An 11896-nucleotide genomic window follows, 5' to 3' on the forward strand; every position below is an offset into this window, starting at 1 on the left:
ACCCGCCTACTCCGTACCGTACCATACTGTTTCAGAAGGCTCAATTGATCCGGATCGGGCCCGAGTGCTCTCCCGCGTTTGGATCCACGTCTCTGAAAGAGGAAAACAAGAAAATCTCGGGTTCCATTTCGGGATCATCGTTTCCTAGATTACGTATTCTTCTTCGACGCCTCGACGCTTCATCGGGCTCCTCGTGTCCCTAAACAGTATAAAGTCGCCACGATCGTATAAACTAGAATAGTCCAATGTTGCTATTGTGGGAAGTCTCCTGGGAAGCTCGGCCCAGACGGAATCGAATCCAAGTCGTGGTTTATCAATTGAATTCGAAGCCTCTTCCAAAAAGAGGACTCGAGTAGCCGCTAACAGAAGCCTGTCCATAGGTCTAATACCGATTTGGTAGAGATGGGCCAGGCTTGGAGTCATGGAGGTGGACTACGAAGCAAACCAATAATCTACTCCGTACGTACTACGAGTTGACGAAGCAAGCCCGTCCATGCCAATAATAGCCAGACTGAAGCAATACGCAAGGTCCCTTGGCCCATCTTGTGGCACCATTCCATCTACTCCGTAGTCTCAGGCTCCCAGAACATCAATGATAGCTTCGTACTTGCCTATATTACGTGACGTGAGTAATAGTTCCCTTCGTAAACTGGTTTGCTTCAACGTTGGAGCCGGCTGGCGTAAACTAGAAAATCGTCGATTGTGGGGAAGCAGTGGCGATGACGTAGTGCCTGTGCCTCCTGATCCAGGGTTGCATCGCGGGTGTGCGTATGTGTACAAGTACTTATTATCGCGAACGCCAGTTTACGATTTCCAGTCCATGTCCATGACCAATTATACGTACGACAAGGGAGGCGCGGCAGTCCTCTTCGGTACCACGAATGCCGTGTGATTGCCGTGAACACCGATGCTGTTTTGACAACCGCAGTCAAGTTCATCGCTTGGGCTCAGAGGCGAGAGAGCTAAGAATATCAAGACCAATGACACCTTCCATCGTGATGACTCTAATTATATCACTAACACACTTCGTATATTTTGCTATTCTTTCGCCTTGTTTTCTTGTGGCGATAAGCAAGACCAGAGCCTCGATATCAAATTCTATGTACCTCAACTTCATTTACGAAAAGACTAGCATGCTGCTGCCTCTTTTCTTCTTCGACAAGGATCAATCATCAGTTGGGAGAGCCTCCAACCTCCCTCCTTTTGATAGCTGCATGCACCTTTCGAATTTAGAGACACGCTATGGTTACAACTAAGAACTAGCCTGGCATGCTGCCGCAAGTGCTCTCCTCACCTTAACTCCTACTTGTGCCCTCCTGCATTGCTAGGTAGGCAGATGCTCCAATCATCAATGACTCCCATCACAGCCTGGCGTGGTACATGTACACTCTACTCGGCTCAGCTAGTTGGGGGCCTTAACAACCGACCGCGTGATGCCCTTGGCCAAATCCAGGCGAAGCTTTCAACGCCACATCAGGAAGTTCTGGATGATTGACTGCCTGTTCCTCCCTGCTCCCCCGAATCGATTGCTTGCGTCCCGAGTGCCGCTCGCACAAAGACCACCTGAAAATGTACTGCTACCTGGTCTGCCCCCGCGACCTCCAACCCGATGGGACGTCATTGATACCTCAATCAATCAGATCAATGCCTGGCGAGGTCTGGCCTCGCCCCATAAGTTAGCGACCTCGAACTAACGCCCCCGACGATGCCAAGATAGTCCAGTGCAGCGGGTGATGATGCAACCTTCAATGATCGATCAATCAACTTTACACCCACTCACTGCTCCTCCATCGTATGTAGCTCAATACCTGCGCGGCCAGCGCCGGGGGTCTGGGTGTCCTGCAACGGGCACCTCGCCTCACTTGATTGCTGCTGCGGCTTTCTCGGTCAAGTATTGTTAAACTTTCGTAATTGTCAAGATCTGTGGCATTGATCTTCTCTTTTCTTTTTTCTTATTTTTTTTTCTTTCTCTTCCTTTTTTTCGCCCCCATACGTTCTATTTCAAACGAAGAGTTCCATCGTCAACCCAAGATATACTTTCTCACCTCCTCCCTTGAAACACAACCTCAGGTTCAATTCTTGTCCTCAGGAGAGCATCTTAGTCAACTTGAACGACACCAGTTTGATATCTGCCTTCCGTCTCACGTACCTGACATCCACATCTAAACCCCGCCACCCAAACTTCCTCCCCGCTCCACCTAGTTCAGATCAGATGGAGAGTAAATATCGTGGGAGAAGAAGTAAATGAATTAATATCATCAATATTCAAATTTTGAACTGCCGCTCGTTTTTTTTTACCCATCTATGCCGTCATGGCGCACGTCCAACAGGAGCAACCAAGCTCATGTAAGTGGTCCGATGAGCCCCTCATACACCTTCATCTCCGCATAGACGAGCCCTCTGCTGACTTTTTAATCGCCCCCATTCAAACAGCACCAGGATCCAGGCGATTCAGATATGCCGATCCGAAGAGTTTACCTAGCTACCCTTCTCTCGGCCTGCCGAGTGACGCCTCAGCTTCAGCAGCGGCTACCGTTGGATGGTCCCGGAGACAGAGTCCCCGTCCGCCTTCGGTCAAACCCACACCCGAAAGGACTGTCCGGTCATCAGCGGCTGCTGCGGCCTCTTTCGCCGCGGACTCGAAGGGATCGCAAAAACGCAACCAGGCCGTCCGCGAGCTAGCCACGAATACCGGCACGACCGCCTCCCCGCACCGTAATAGTTTCTCTCAAGAAAACTGGGGGAGCTCGGCGGCATGCTTAGCCTTCAAGTCTCAATCCGCGCAGGCCACTCAAAGCACTAAGATGAGACCTCGCCTCGATAGCCGCTCGTCGCTGATGGCAGCGCAAGAGGCAACGGCCTCGCGGCCGAGATCAATGTCGTCACCTCTCATCAAGCAGCGTGCCGGTGGTGTGTCTGACACTAGTGCGGGCCAGAAATGGTCTTTCGTTCCAGAGCTATCCCCTTCGGCGGAATCCGGCGCTATCCCGGCTACGGCCTTGGATCGCAGCATGTATACGTCTCACCCCCCGGTGAGCATCGAGGTTGAAGAGAAGAGAAGGGCCAGCGAAATCCACTCCTCGGCTGTAGCACTAGCGAGACAGGCATATCTACAACAACAGAAACTAGCGGAACAGCAGGCTCACGATGATGCTTACTCCGATGATATGCGCAGTAGCACAGATCTAGGCCAGCCTGAACCCGTGAATCTTCACGAGGCGGCATACAAGCTAGCACAAGAGCGACTGGAAAAACTCCAAGAAGAATTTCGGAAGAACCGCGAACTTCAAGAGCAGAACACTCCCGATCAAATTCCAGCCCCTCTCCACCGAGTCGCCAACGCCCTGAGAATACGTCACAGGTCCTCAAGTGATAGCGATTTACAACTTCGACGCCACAATAGGACGTCGAGAGCCACGGCCATTTTGCCGCCATTGCAATCCAAAGCCGACGAAGAGCAACGTCGAAAAGACCGCGAAGCCGTGCTCGCCGCGGCCCGGAAAAACGTCGAGTCTCAGCTCAGGGGCATCGACGAAAGCATATACGAAGAGACGGGAAAGGTTCCCCCGTGTAAATTGGCCGAATGGGCTCCCAGGGCCGAGGCCATCGCCCTGGCCAAGGTGGCGTCGGAGATGCCTCCGCCGGGAAAGCGAGATGTCGGGGGAGGAATGTACGTAGCGCAGGACGAAATCGACGCCGTTGCTGTCCGTAAGGTTAAGCCGATTTTGAGGGAGATGGACGTTCGTGCGGAGAAGGAGCATGAGCGCCAACGAGTGTTGAAAGAAGAGCAGGCCGAGAAGCAGCTGGAGGCGAAAACAAAGAAGGTACATCAGAGAGAGATAAGAGACATTTACCGGAAGCTCAAAGGTATAGTGAAATATTTCAAGTTAAGGCAACTGAAGTTGTATGCGGCAAAGCTAATCGGTGTAACAGAAGGTCAGAAGAAAAAGGATAAGGAGAGAGAGCAAGTACTTGAAGAAGAAGATCGGAAATGGAAGTCGGGCGACAGGGTCCTGCGGATGGAGGAGGTGGAAGCGGCCCTCGTCGGCCCCACTGCTGCTCCCCGTGCCCCTTCCGGTACTGCCCTCGGTACTGCTGCCGTTAATGCTTCCGCTACTGCTCCCGTCCCTGCTCCTGATAATCGCAGTATAACATCCACCGAAATTGCGGAATTTCGACTTATAGCAATGTCGGGTACTCAGAATGGCGAGGCAGTCCCTACTCACCCAGAACCGTCACACGCCCTCCCACCGGTTCAAGAGCCGGAGAATGCCTCCACCCCGAGAAGTATTACCCCCGTCGAGGAGGATTCTCCCGGTCACAGTAAAGAACCAGCCTTGTCACCAGGAAAGGTCAAGAACTGGATCAAGGCAAGACTCTCCCGGCAGAAAGGATCTCCAAAGGCTCTCGAGGAGTCAGAGAAGGGATTTGTCGGCGGTTACACGGCGAAACTGCGGACTCCAGGTGGAAGTACGCACAGCCTTGTACCTGTCTCGTCGATGAGGGAAGTGGCCGTCGCGGGAAGGGATAGCCTGCCTCTCGGTGAGGCGCGAGAGAGCGAGGCCAAGACTGGTGACGCCGCAGCGGGACCGCAGTTGACTCGTATATCGAGCGCAAGCTCGGGCGGATCGGATGAGAGGTTTGTCGATGCGAGAGAGACTCAATCGCCGGCGACGCTTTCGCCTACTGATATACCGACGAGGGCTGTTTGGACGCCGCCGATTGGGAAGAGTAGAAGTCCCGGGCGGGGCTCGCGGTTCAAAGAAATTATCGATTGAACACATCTTGTTTGTCAAGTTTTGTATAATGTTGGGCAGTCTGTACTTGGCGTTTTTGGGGATATGTTTGAAAGGAAATATTGGCATTATAGATGCATATGGCCGCGCGGCTGGGATATGGCAAGCTCAACTGCGGTCTTGTTTTGTTCGCATTTGAAGAGAATGGCAGGTTCCAAGGGCTGTACTATACGACGGTTTATATACACACACGAATCTACCTCTCGGCGTAGGGGATACTCTCGCATCTTCCGCTCACTTCATATCAAGATAATAATAGTTTGATTTATTAACTTTTAATGTAACATTGAACCTGGTGATTCAGTTGAATATGCGTGCATACGCTGCTTTATACTATGTATGACGAGCGATGATATATAACAGAGTATTGGTCTCGCTCGTCGAATCTAGTCATGGAGGGGATTCTTATGAATGAGAGAAGACGAAAAACCGACAACTCCTCGACCATGCCCCTAAGAAACACTCTCTAAAATGGTAGGAACGCCAGGAAAGAAAAAAAAAAAAAAAAAAAAAAAAAAAAAAGAAACAAACGCCTTCCCACCATCTAAGCCACCGACTCTAAATGCAGTTTTCCTCTCCCTTCAACGTCCTCGACCTTGCACTCCTCTATACGAAGAAATGAAGTAAAGAAGATAACAAACCACCGCAATAAGAACACAGAAAAGAATAAAAAGAAAGAAGAATTATGGATTAAAAATTGTCCGACACCCGATTCATATGTGCCTGTCGCGGCTGCACAGGCACTGTATCATGACGAGCCTCCTCCATCTCCATCGGCGTCCAATCCCTGAGCTGTGTCGAACCCGAACTAGAGGGACACACGGCGGCGCCGCTGTTGTTATCCCCGTTCGGCATGCCCAAGTCACGGCGGCGCACGCGGCTGCCACGTTCGGGTTTCGTGTGCATGGCGGGCCACAGGTCGACGATGAAGGAGAAGACGTAGGCGGAGAAGATGAAAGCGATGACCCACTCGAGGACGGCAGCGGCGTTACGCTTCTTGATGCGCGAGCAGACGGCGAAGGAGATGATGAGGGCGAGTTCGAGGAGGACGAAGCCGAGTTTTATGTGGAAGGAGGTGCGAAGGATCCTGTGTTCTCGGTGGTCTGGTTGACTAGTCAGAGGATATGCCCAAAGTGTAGTAATGTCAGGGACTGCAGAGAAATGGGAGTGGGAAGGGGGGAAACCTACTCCTCCTTAGTCTCCGGTACTCGAGGCATATGAAAATGGCACTGATCAGGTACCCGCCAATAAAGAGACCCAGAAATATGTTGTGCAGACGCTGGTGATTTGCCGTGTCGAAGATGGATAGCATAATTAAACCAACGGTGCCGATGATGGCGAATACAATGCTCAAGCCCGAGAACACCTTTTCGCCGACGGTGGTGTTGGGGACCAGACGACCCCTGTGCCGTAGCCACCAGTCCGAAGCGAAGGAGAGATCGAGGAAGACAGTGGTGATGACGCAGCCGGCGATGAAGAGTGGTTTCATCTCATGCGCGCCGATGTTACTGATGAAAGGAATTGTGGCATACGGGCTCATCGACGGGTATCGCTTCTTATGCTCGTCTACTGCCCATTCTAGGAGCAGACCTAGCAGGGTGGCTAGCCATACCACACCCGAAATGATGGGCAGAACCTAGATGTTCCCGTTTCAATTAGCAATTTTTATTCCTTTTTCTCATGGGGCATCTTCGCACGCGAGCGCTGTCTCGTCATTCTTGGGATTTGAAGTAAAAAGCCGTCAAAAAGTGGCTTGGGACATACCCAATAAGAGAATCTCACTCTCATTCTTTTGCGAAGCTTTACACTTGGGGGTTGGAGTGGATGAATGATAATGTCGCCAGACTAATGACGGGTCTCGAGTGTCATTCACTTGATTTTGGTTGTCTTTTCTTATAGTATGACAGCTTGCGCATGGTCGCCGGTCGTGCCGAAGCAATGGCGCAAACTACACAGGTATGGAAGCCCAATTGTGAAAAGGATTTGATGCCCGGAAACGTCACCAAGGTGGGCTTGGCTGGGTGAAGAAGGGGTTAAATTATGAAAATCCCATGCTCGGAAGCTGGCGCCCAGCTGGTCAGGAATGGTGCTCAAGCCTCACACGACACTCGGCTCAGGCAATATTACTGAAAACTATTGTCCTGCGCATGCTGAATGCAGGACCGGATTTTTAATACAGGACAAAGCAGGACGGTCCCGGGATTGGTGTAGTGGCCTCTAACACAGCACGGGATGACGTAGACGGCGGCGAAGCAGGCCTGGAAACACGCGTTTTTGGGATCGAGAAGCCTAGGGTGCTTGGAGGGGTGGCGTAAGGGCGTAAGGGGAGAGGTCAGAATGGACCAGGGTGACGAATCTCGAATCTCGGGTTCGGACTCGGCCCTTTCCCGTTGGTCCTGCCGCCGGAGTTTACGGGCTTAATTTGGACAGATGGCGTCAGCTGTCATCAACGACATGCGGATGAGCTTATCGATAAGGATCTTTCAATTCGTCGCCTCCAGTCAATTGCAGGCAAGATCTCAGCTCCAACATTTCATTGCCTTCCTTTCACATTCCCCCAGGCAACGAAGCACTTTGCATTGCTGGTGTTTTCCGCCTGCATAGCCAATACCCGTTTCATCTAAACTGAATCCGCAACCACGAATCTCGAAAATTTCGAAAATCTAACGAGTCACCCTCGCTCGAACGCCACCGACATCGTCGACGCCGTTTGCCCTCTCCGGCACCTCCCAACGCGAAGATGTCAGGCTCTCCCCTCGTGGCACGTCCGTCGGACATCCCGTCTGGCGGCCGGTTTATTTCGGCCTCACCCCTCAAGACCAACTCCGGACAGGGATCCTCAACGAGCACCCCTCGGCCCCACCCCCCCGCTCTACCTCTAGCTTCCATCCCGCCCAGCCTCGACCTTTCAGAGATGATGAACGAGGAGGAGAAGCGAAAATACGTGAGAGGAAAGAAACTCGGAGAGGGTACTTACGCTATCGTATATCTCGGATCGCTGCGAAGTAACCCCTCGGTGCGCGTGGCGATCAAGAAGATCAAGGTTCAGAAGGAATACACGGACGGTCTGCCGCCTGATGCCGTGCGCGAAATCAAGCACCTGCAAGAGCTGCAACACCCGAATATCATCAGCCTCCTTTCCGTATTTTCTTCAAAGGATCAGAATCTTAACCTCGTCCTAGAGTACCTCCCTCTGGGCGATCTCGAGATGCTGATCCGGGATTCACACTCTATCCATTATGGTACCGCCGATATTAAGGCATGGATGGGCATGCTCACCCGCGCCGTCTGGTTCTGCCATGAGAACTATGTACTTCATCGCGATATCAAACCCAACAACTTGTTGATCGCCGCCGACGGAGAGATCAAGCTTGCCGATTTCGGTCTTGCCCGAAGCTTCGCAGACCCCCACCAAATCATGACCTCCAACGTCATCACCCGCTGGTACCGGCCCCCCGAGCTCCTCTTCGGCACGAAGCACTATAGCGGCGCCGTCGACGTCTGGTCCGTCGGCATCGTCTTCGCCGAGCTCGTCCTCCGCAACCCCTACCTACCCGGCGAAACGGACATAGGCCAAATCGAGCTAATCTGCCGACACCTCGGCACGCCTACCGAGGAGAACTGGCCCGGCGTGTCGAAGCTGCGCGAGTACGGCGCCATCCCCGCGGAGATCTACCCGGTCCCGCCTAGAGAGCAGTTCCGTGGACTCTTCCCCGTCGGTGCGGATGGCGTCGACCTTCTCATGAGGACGCTTGTCCTCGATCCGAAGAAGCGCATCACGGCTGCGGAGATGCTGAGACATGAATGGTGGAGCGCCGCGCCGAAGCCTACGAGGAAGGAGGAATTGCCGAGGAAGAGGGGAGGGGAGGAGAAGATGGGGGCTGATCTTAAGAGGAGACCTGGTGTTGTGGATGAAGATCGGGGGAAGAAGGTGGCGAGGAAGCTGGATTTCGGACAGAGGTAGGGGGTTGGCTTTTTACTTTTCTTTTTTCTTGGTGATGTGTGTAAGATAAGGTGACTGGCGCGTATGGAAAACCATGATGATACACGAGGGGCGTACGATTTGATGCCTTGATTCAAAAACTAGGGGCGGTTATTCAAGAGAGAAGGCGACGGCTATACAAACGAATAATATTAAATGGTCACGATATGACTGAAATTCAAGATACATCCACTGTAAGTGAAGATCTCTGCGTATTTTCTGAGCTAAATTTAAGTCTAGCTTGCTTCATCTACAGGAACGAAGAAGTTCACCTGGTCTATAAGAATAACCACTAAAGTCGACCACCAGCACATACGCTCAACGCCATTCGCTTCCTCACCTCCCAGACCGGAATCAAGAACCTCTCCCCTGCCTCTCAAGTCCAACAGAAGTTTGGAGTTCATTCCGTTCCAAGTGTGCCATTACCCTTTTATAACAGAAAACAAAAAAACGCCGATTCCATGCAACATCTAAAGGAAAGCTAATGCTTCCCAGGCAAAATAAAAAGAAGTCCTTCCTAGCCTGCGCAGACCAGGAAGAAGAAAAAAATAGAAGCGATAACCTCGAAAACTAAAGAACGCTCATTCATAAAGCGAAGTGCCGTTAGAAATAATTGAAACAAGATGCAGTCAATGCCGCTATCAACACCATCCCCGACGCAACAACGGTTTTGCCTCCGGACACAAAGGTCGCAGAGATGGGGAAGTTACAGGTCCCTTCGCTACGTTGTGCGTAGCTGAACTTGAAGTTATCATCTTCAGGAACAGGGCATTTGAACCCCATGGACGCCGGGCAGCTTTGGACGATTTGATAACACAGGTCGTCGCAAGGCAGGATCTCCTTGTAAGGCCCCGGGGCGATCACTTCATCGATCCACGAATGCCTGGAAAACAAAACACCCGGGCCCTCGGTTTCTCGGAGATTATTAACGAAGGATTCGTCAAGCTTGGTTCCGTTGGGGAACTCTTGTTGGGCGTTCCTGATAAGCGCATTCGCGTTGGTGGAGGAGAGGTCCTCGCAGCGGGGGATCGCGACTGTGCAGAGCCAGTTTTTGTAGGCCACTTTGCAGTCGTCGCAGGTTCGGGCTAATGAATACCGGGCAGTTACCGGAGCTTCGCAGGGGACTTGTTGCATGGCCTTCTCGAAGTTGGCGTACATAGTCTTCGCAAAGTCGTCGTAAGCCTTAGCTAAAGCGGATGTGTTGCTAAACTTGTTACTGTTGGTCGGCACGGCATACTCTACTTCATTACAGAACTCTAGGTCTGTGATGACTCGGCAATTGTCTCCTGATAAACTTGTTAGCAACACTTTGAACAACAGACAAATAAAATGCTTGCTAGGAGTCTAGCTTGCAGCCTTACCTTCCGTGGTTTGGAACTGGAACTCTGGGAAGACTTGGATGACGCCGGTATTGGCACCCGTATTCTGCCTCTTTGCTAGCACACTGGTTTTGGACTTGACTAAAATCCCCGTATACTTAGTGCTAGAGTTGAGGCCCCCAAACCAGAATTGCTGTTTGGGGAAATTGCCCAACCCACGTGTAGTCATGCTCATCAGCATTTGTTCGGTCGGCTTGTCGTTCTTCGTGGAAGCAATTCCAGCGTAGTTCTGCAGCCCACAAAAGGAGCGCCGCACTCCGTCAAGGCTTCGCGACTGGGAAGCGTCGACGAAGAGAGTGAAAGGCAGCCCAGGAGTTGTCATCAGAACACTAGCCTCCACCCTGCTTTCCGTCAAGTTTTTCGTCATGAGGAGTGCGGATCCGCCATCGACATCTGCAGCCCAGAGCATGCCATTACCCTCTCCAGATTCTTCGACATAGCTATGATACCAGCCATCATCGGATACAGCCACTTCGAGATTCCATTCCCCTTTAAAATCATCCGGCACAGGTGGCGCTTCGATGCTGAAATAAACGGTACCCGAAGATATGGATATGCTCTGCATTGCTGAGCCCTCGAAGAATATTACGTTTTGTGTCGTAGCCTTGGTGCTATTCGGAAATTGATCGTCAGGGTCAGAGGAAACGATGAGATGCAGCGCCGGCGGTTGATCATCGGTGTTCCTCTCAGGGTGACGGCAAACATTAGCCGAAATAAAGACAGTTCGTTCTGTCTGTCGTTTGAATAAATCCTCGATCAATGGGTTAGGACTCTGCCCCACGCTGCTCGCCGATTCGAGGTCAGGCTCGAAAGGTGCCGCTCTCGGTGTTAGCCCGTCGACGGAAAAGGCAAAGAAGGCTATCGATGCCGGATCCATAGAGAACCGCTGAGGGCTGTTGTTCCCTAGAACTTTGATATTTTCCGCCTGCCTCGCTATGAGCGTCCTTTCAAACGAGACAAACTGTGGTTCGTACAACACCTCCGCACTCCTTCCCGCCACATCTCTGTCTATTATTAGGCCATCTAGTGCGGCGGTTTTAGGAGCGTCTTCGATACCGAGAGAAAGGACAAAGGATGGGAGGAGAAGGGCCAAGTAGATCAAGGAGAGCATCATCGAAGTCCCGGCAGATGCGCTTGCCCGCGTTTGCAATGGTATTCGCGGCATTGCAAACGCGTGGCCACCGGGAGGGCAGTCGCTAGAAACGCAAGAACGGGCAGGGAAAGCAGGTCGAGCGACGGGAATGTAGGCTTGAAATCCTAGCACGGTCGCGCGAAAGGGGGGTTTTGATCCAGCAAAACCCAGAGTCGCGGCGATCGTGAGATAAAGACGGGGGTGAGACGGAGAAACGAGTGGACGTCGAACCTAGACTCGGTGGACAGGATTGGCGCTATTCGCGGAAAGAAGGGTAATCTCGAAGAAGACTCATGGTTTCGCCTCCGCAGGTTTGGGTTGCGGATATCGTGAGGTTTCTGTTTTTCTCGTCCAGGCACGCTGGATTGAGAAGGGGCTGTTGAAATGGTGTTGGCGTCGAGTGGAAAGGGATGACATGCTCTAGTGAGTTTCAAAACGAGTTTGGTACAAGTTACACCTCGTAATCCTCCGGGCGCACCCATCTCCGATAGTCTGGCGTTCTGACTGGCTCCAACATGGAGCAAGTTATAGCGCAACTGTGGTTATTATTAGAAGTCGATAAAGTCCACGCCCAAAGTATGAACGACGAATTAAGTACCTCGTACCC

The 11896-nt window shown here is 52.0% G+C and overlaps 3 protein-coding genes and 1 pseudogene across 3 annotated transcripts; 2 read left to right on the forward strand and 2 right to left on the reverse strand.

The window, feature by feature from the left end:
- Positions 1–2312: 2312 nt before the first annotated feature.
- Positions 2313–4778, forward strand: SAPIO_CDS9680 (uncharacterized protein; the record flags this gene model as incomplete). Its single annotated transcript, XM_016791013.1, has 3 exons — positions 2313–2346; positions 2434–3867; positions 3934–4778. The coding sequence occupies 3 exons, from the start codon at positions 2313–2315 to the stop codon at positions 4776–4778; spliced, it is 2313 nt and encodes a 770-aa protein (XP_016639523.1).
- A 708-nt stretch (positions 4779–5486) lies between these two features.
- Positions 5487–6584, reverse strand: SAPIO_CDS9681 (Frag1/DRAM/Sfk1 family protein; the record flags this gene model as incomplete). Its single annotated transcript, XM_016791014.1, has 3 exons — positions 5487–5899; positions 5985–6432; positions 6561–6584. The coding sequence occupies 3 exons, from the start codon at positions 6582–6584 to the stop codon at positions 5487–5489; spliced, it is 885 nt and encodes a 294-aa protein (XP_016639524.1).
- A 952-nt stretch (positions 6585–7536) lies between these two features.
- SAPIO_CDS9682 lies at positions 7537–8760 on the forward strand (annotated as a pseudogene; the record flags this gene model as incomplete).
- A 621-nt stretch (positions 8761–9381) lies between these two features.
- On the reverse strand, positions 9382–11322 carry SAPIO_CDS9683 (Calcium influx-promoting protein ehs1; the record flags this gene model as incomplete). The annotated part of the gene is made up of 2 exons (XM_016791015.1): positions 9382–10064; positions 10140–11322. 2 exons carry the CDS (start codon positions 11320–11322, stop codon positions 9382–9384), a joined length of 1866 nt encoding a protein of 621 aa, XP_016639525.1.
- Between the last annotated feature and the right edge of the window lie 574 nt (positions 11323–11896).

The sequence above is a fragment of the Scedosporium apiospermum genome (genome assembly GCF_000732125.1).
Source record: "Scedosporium apiospermum strain IHEM 14462 chromosome Unknown SEQ_SAPIO_0143, whole genome shotgun sequence".
NCBI lineage: Eukaryota > Fungi > Ascomycota > Sordariomycetes > Microascales > Microascaceae > Scedosporium > Scedosporium apiospermum.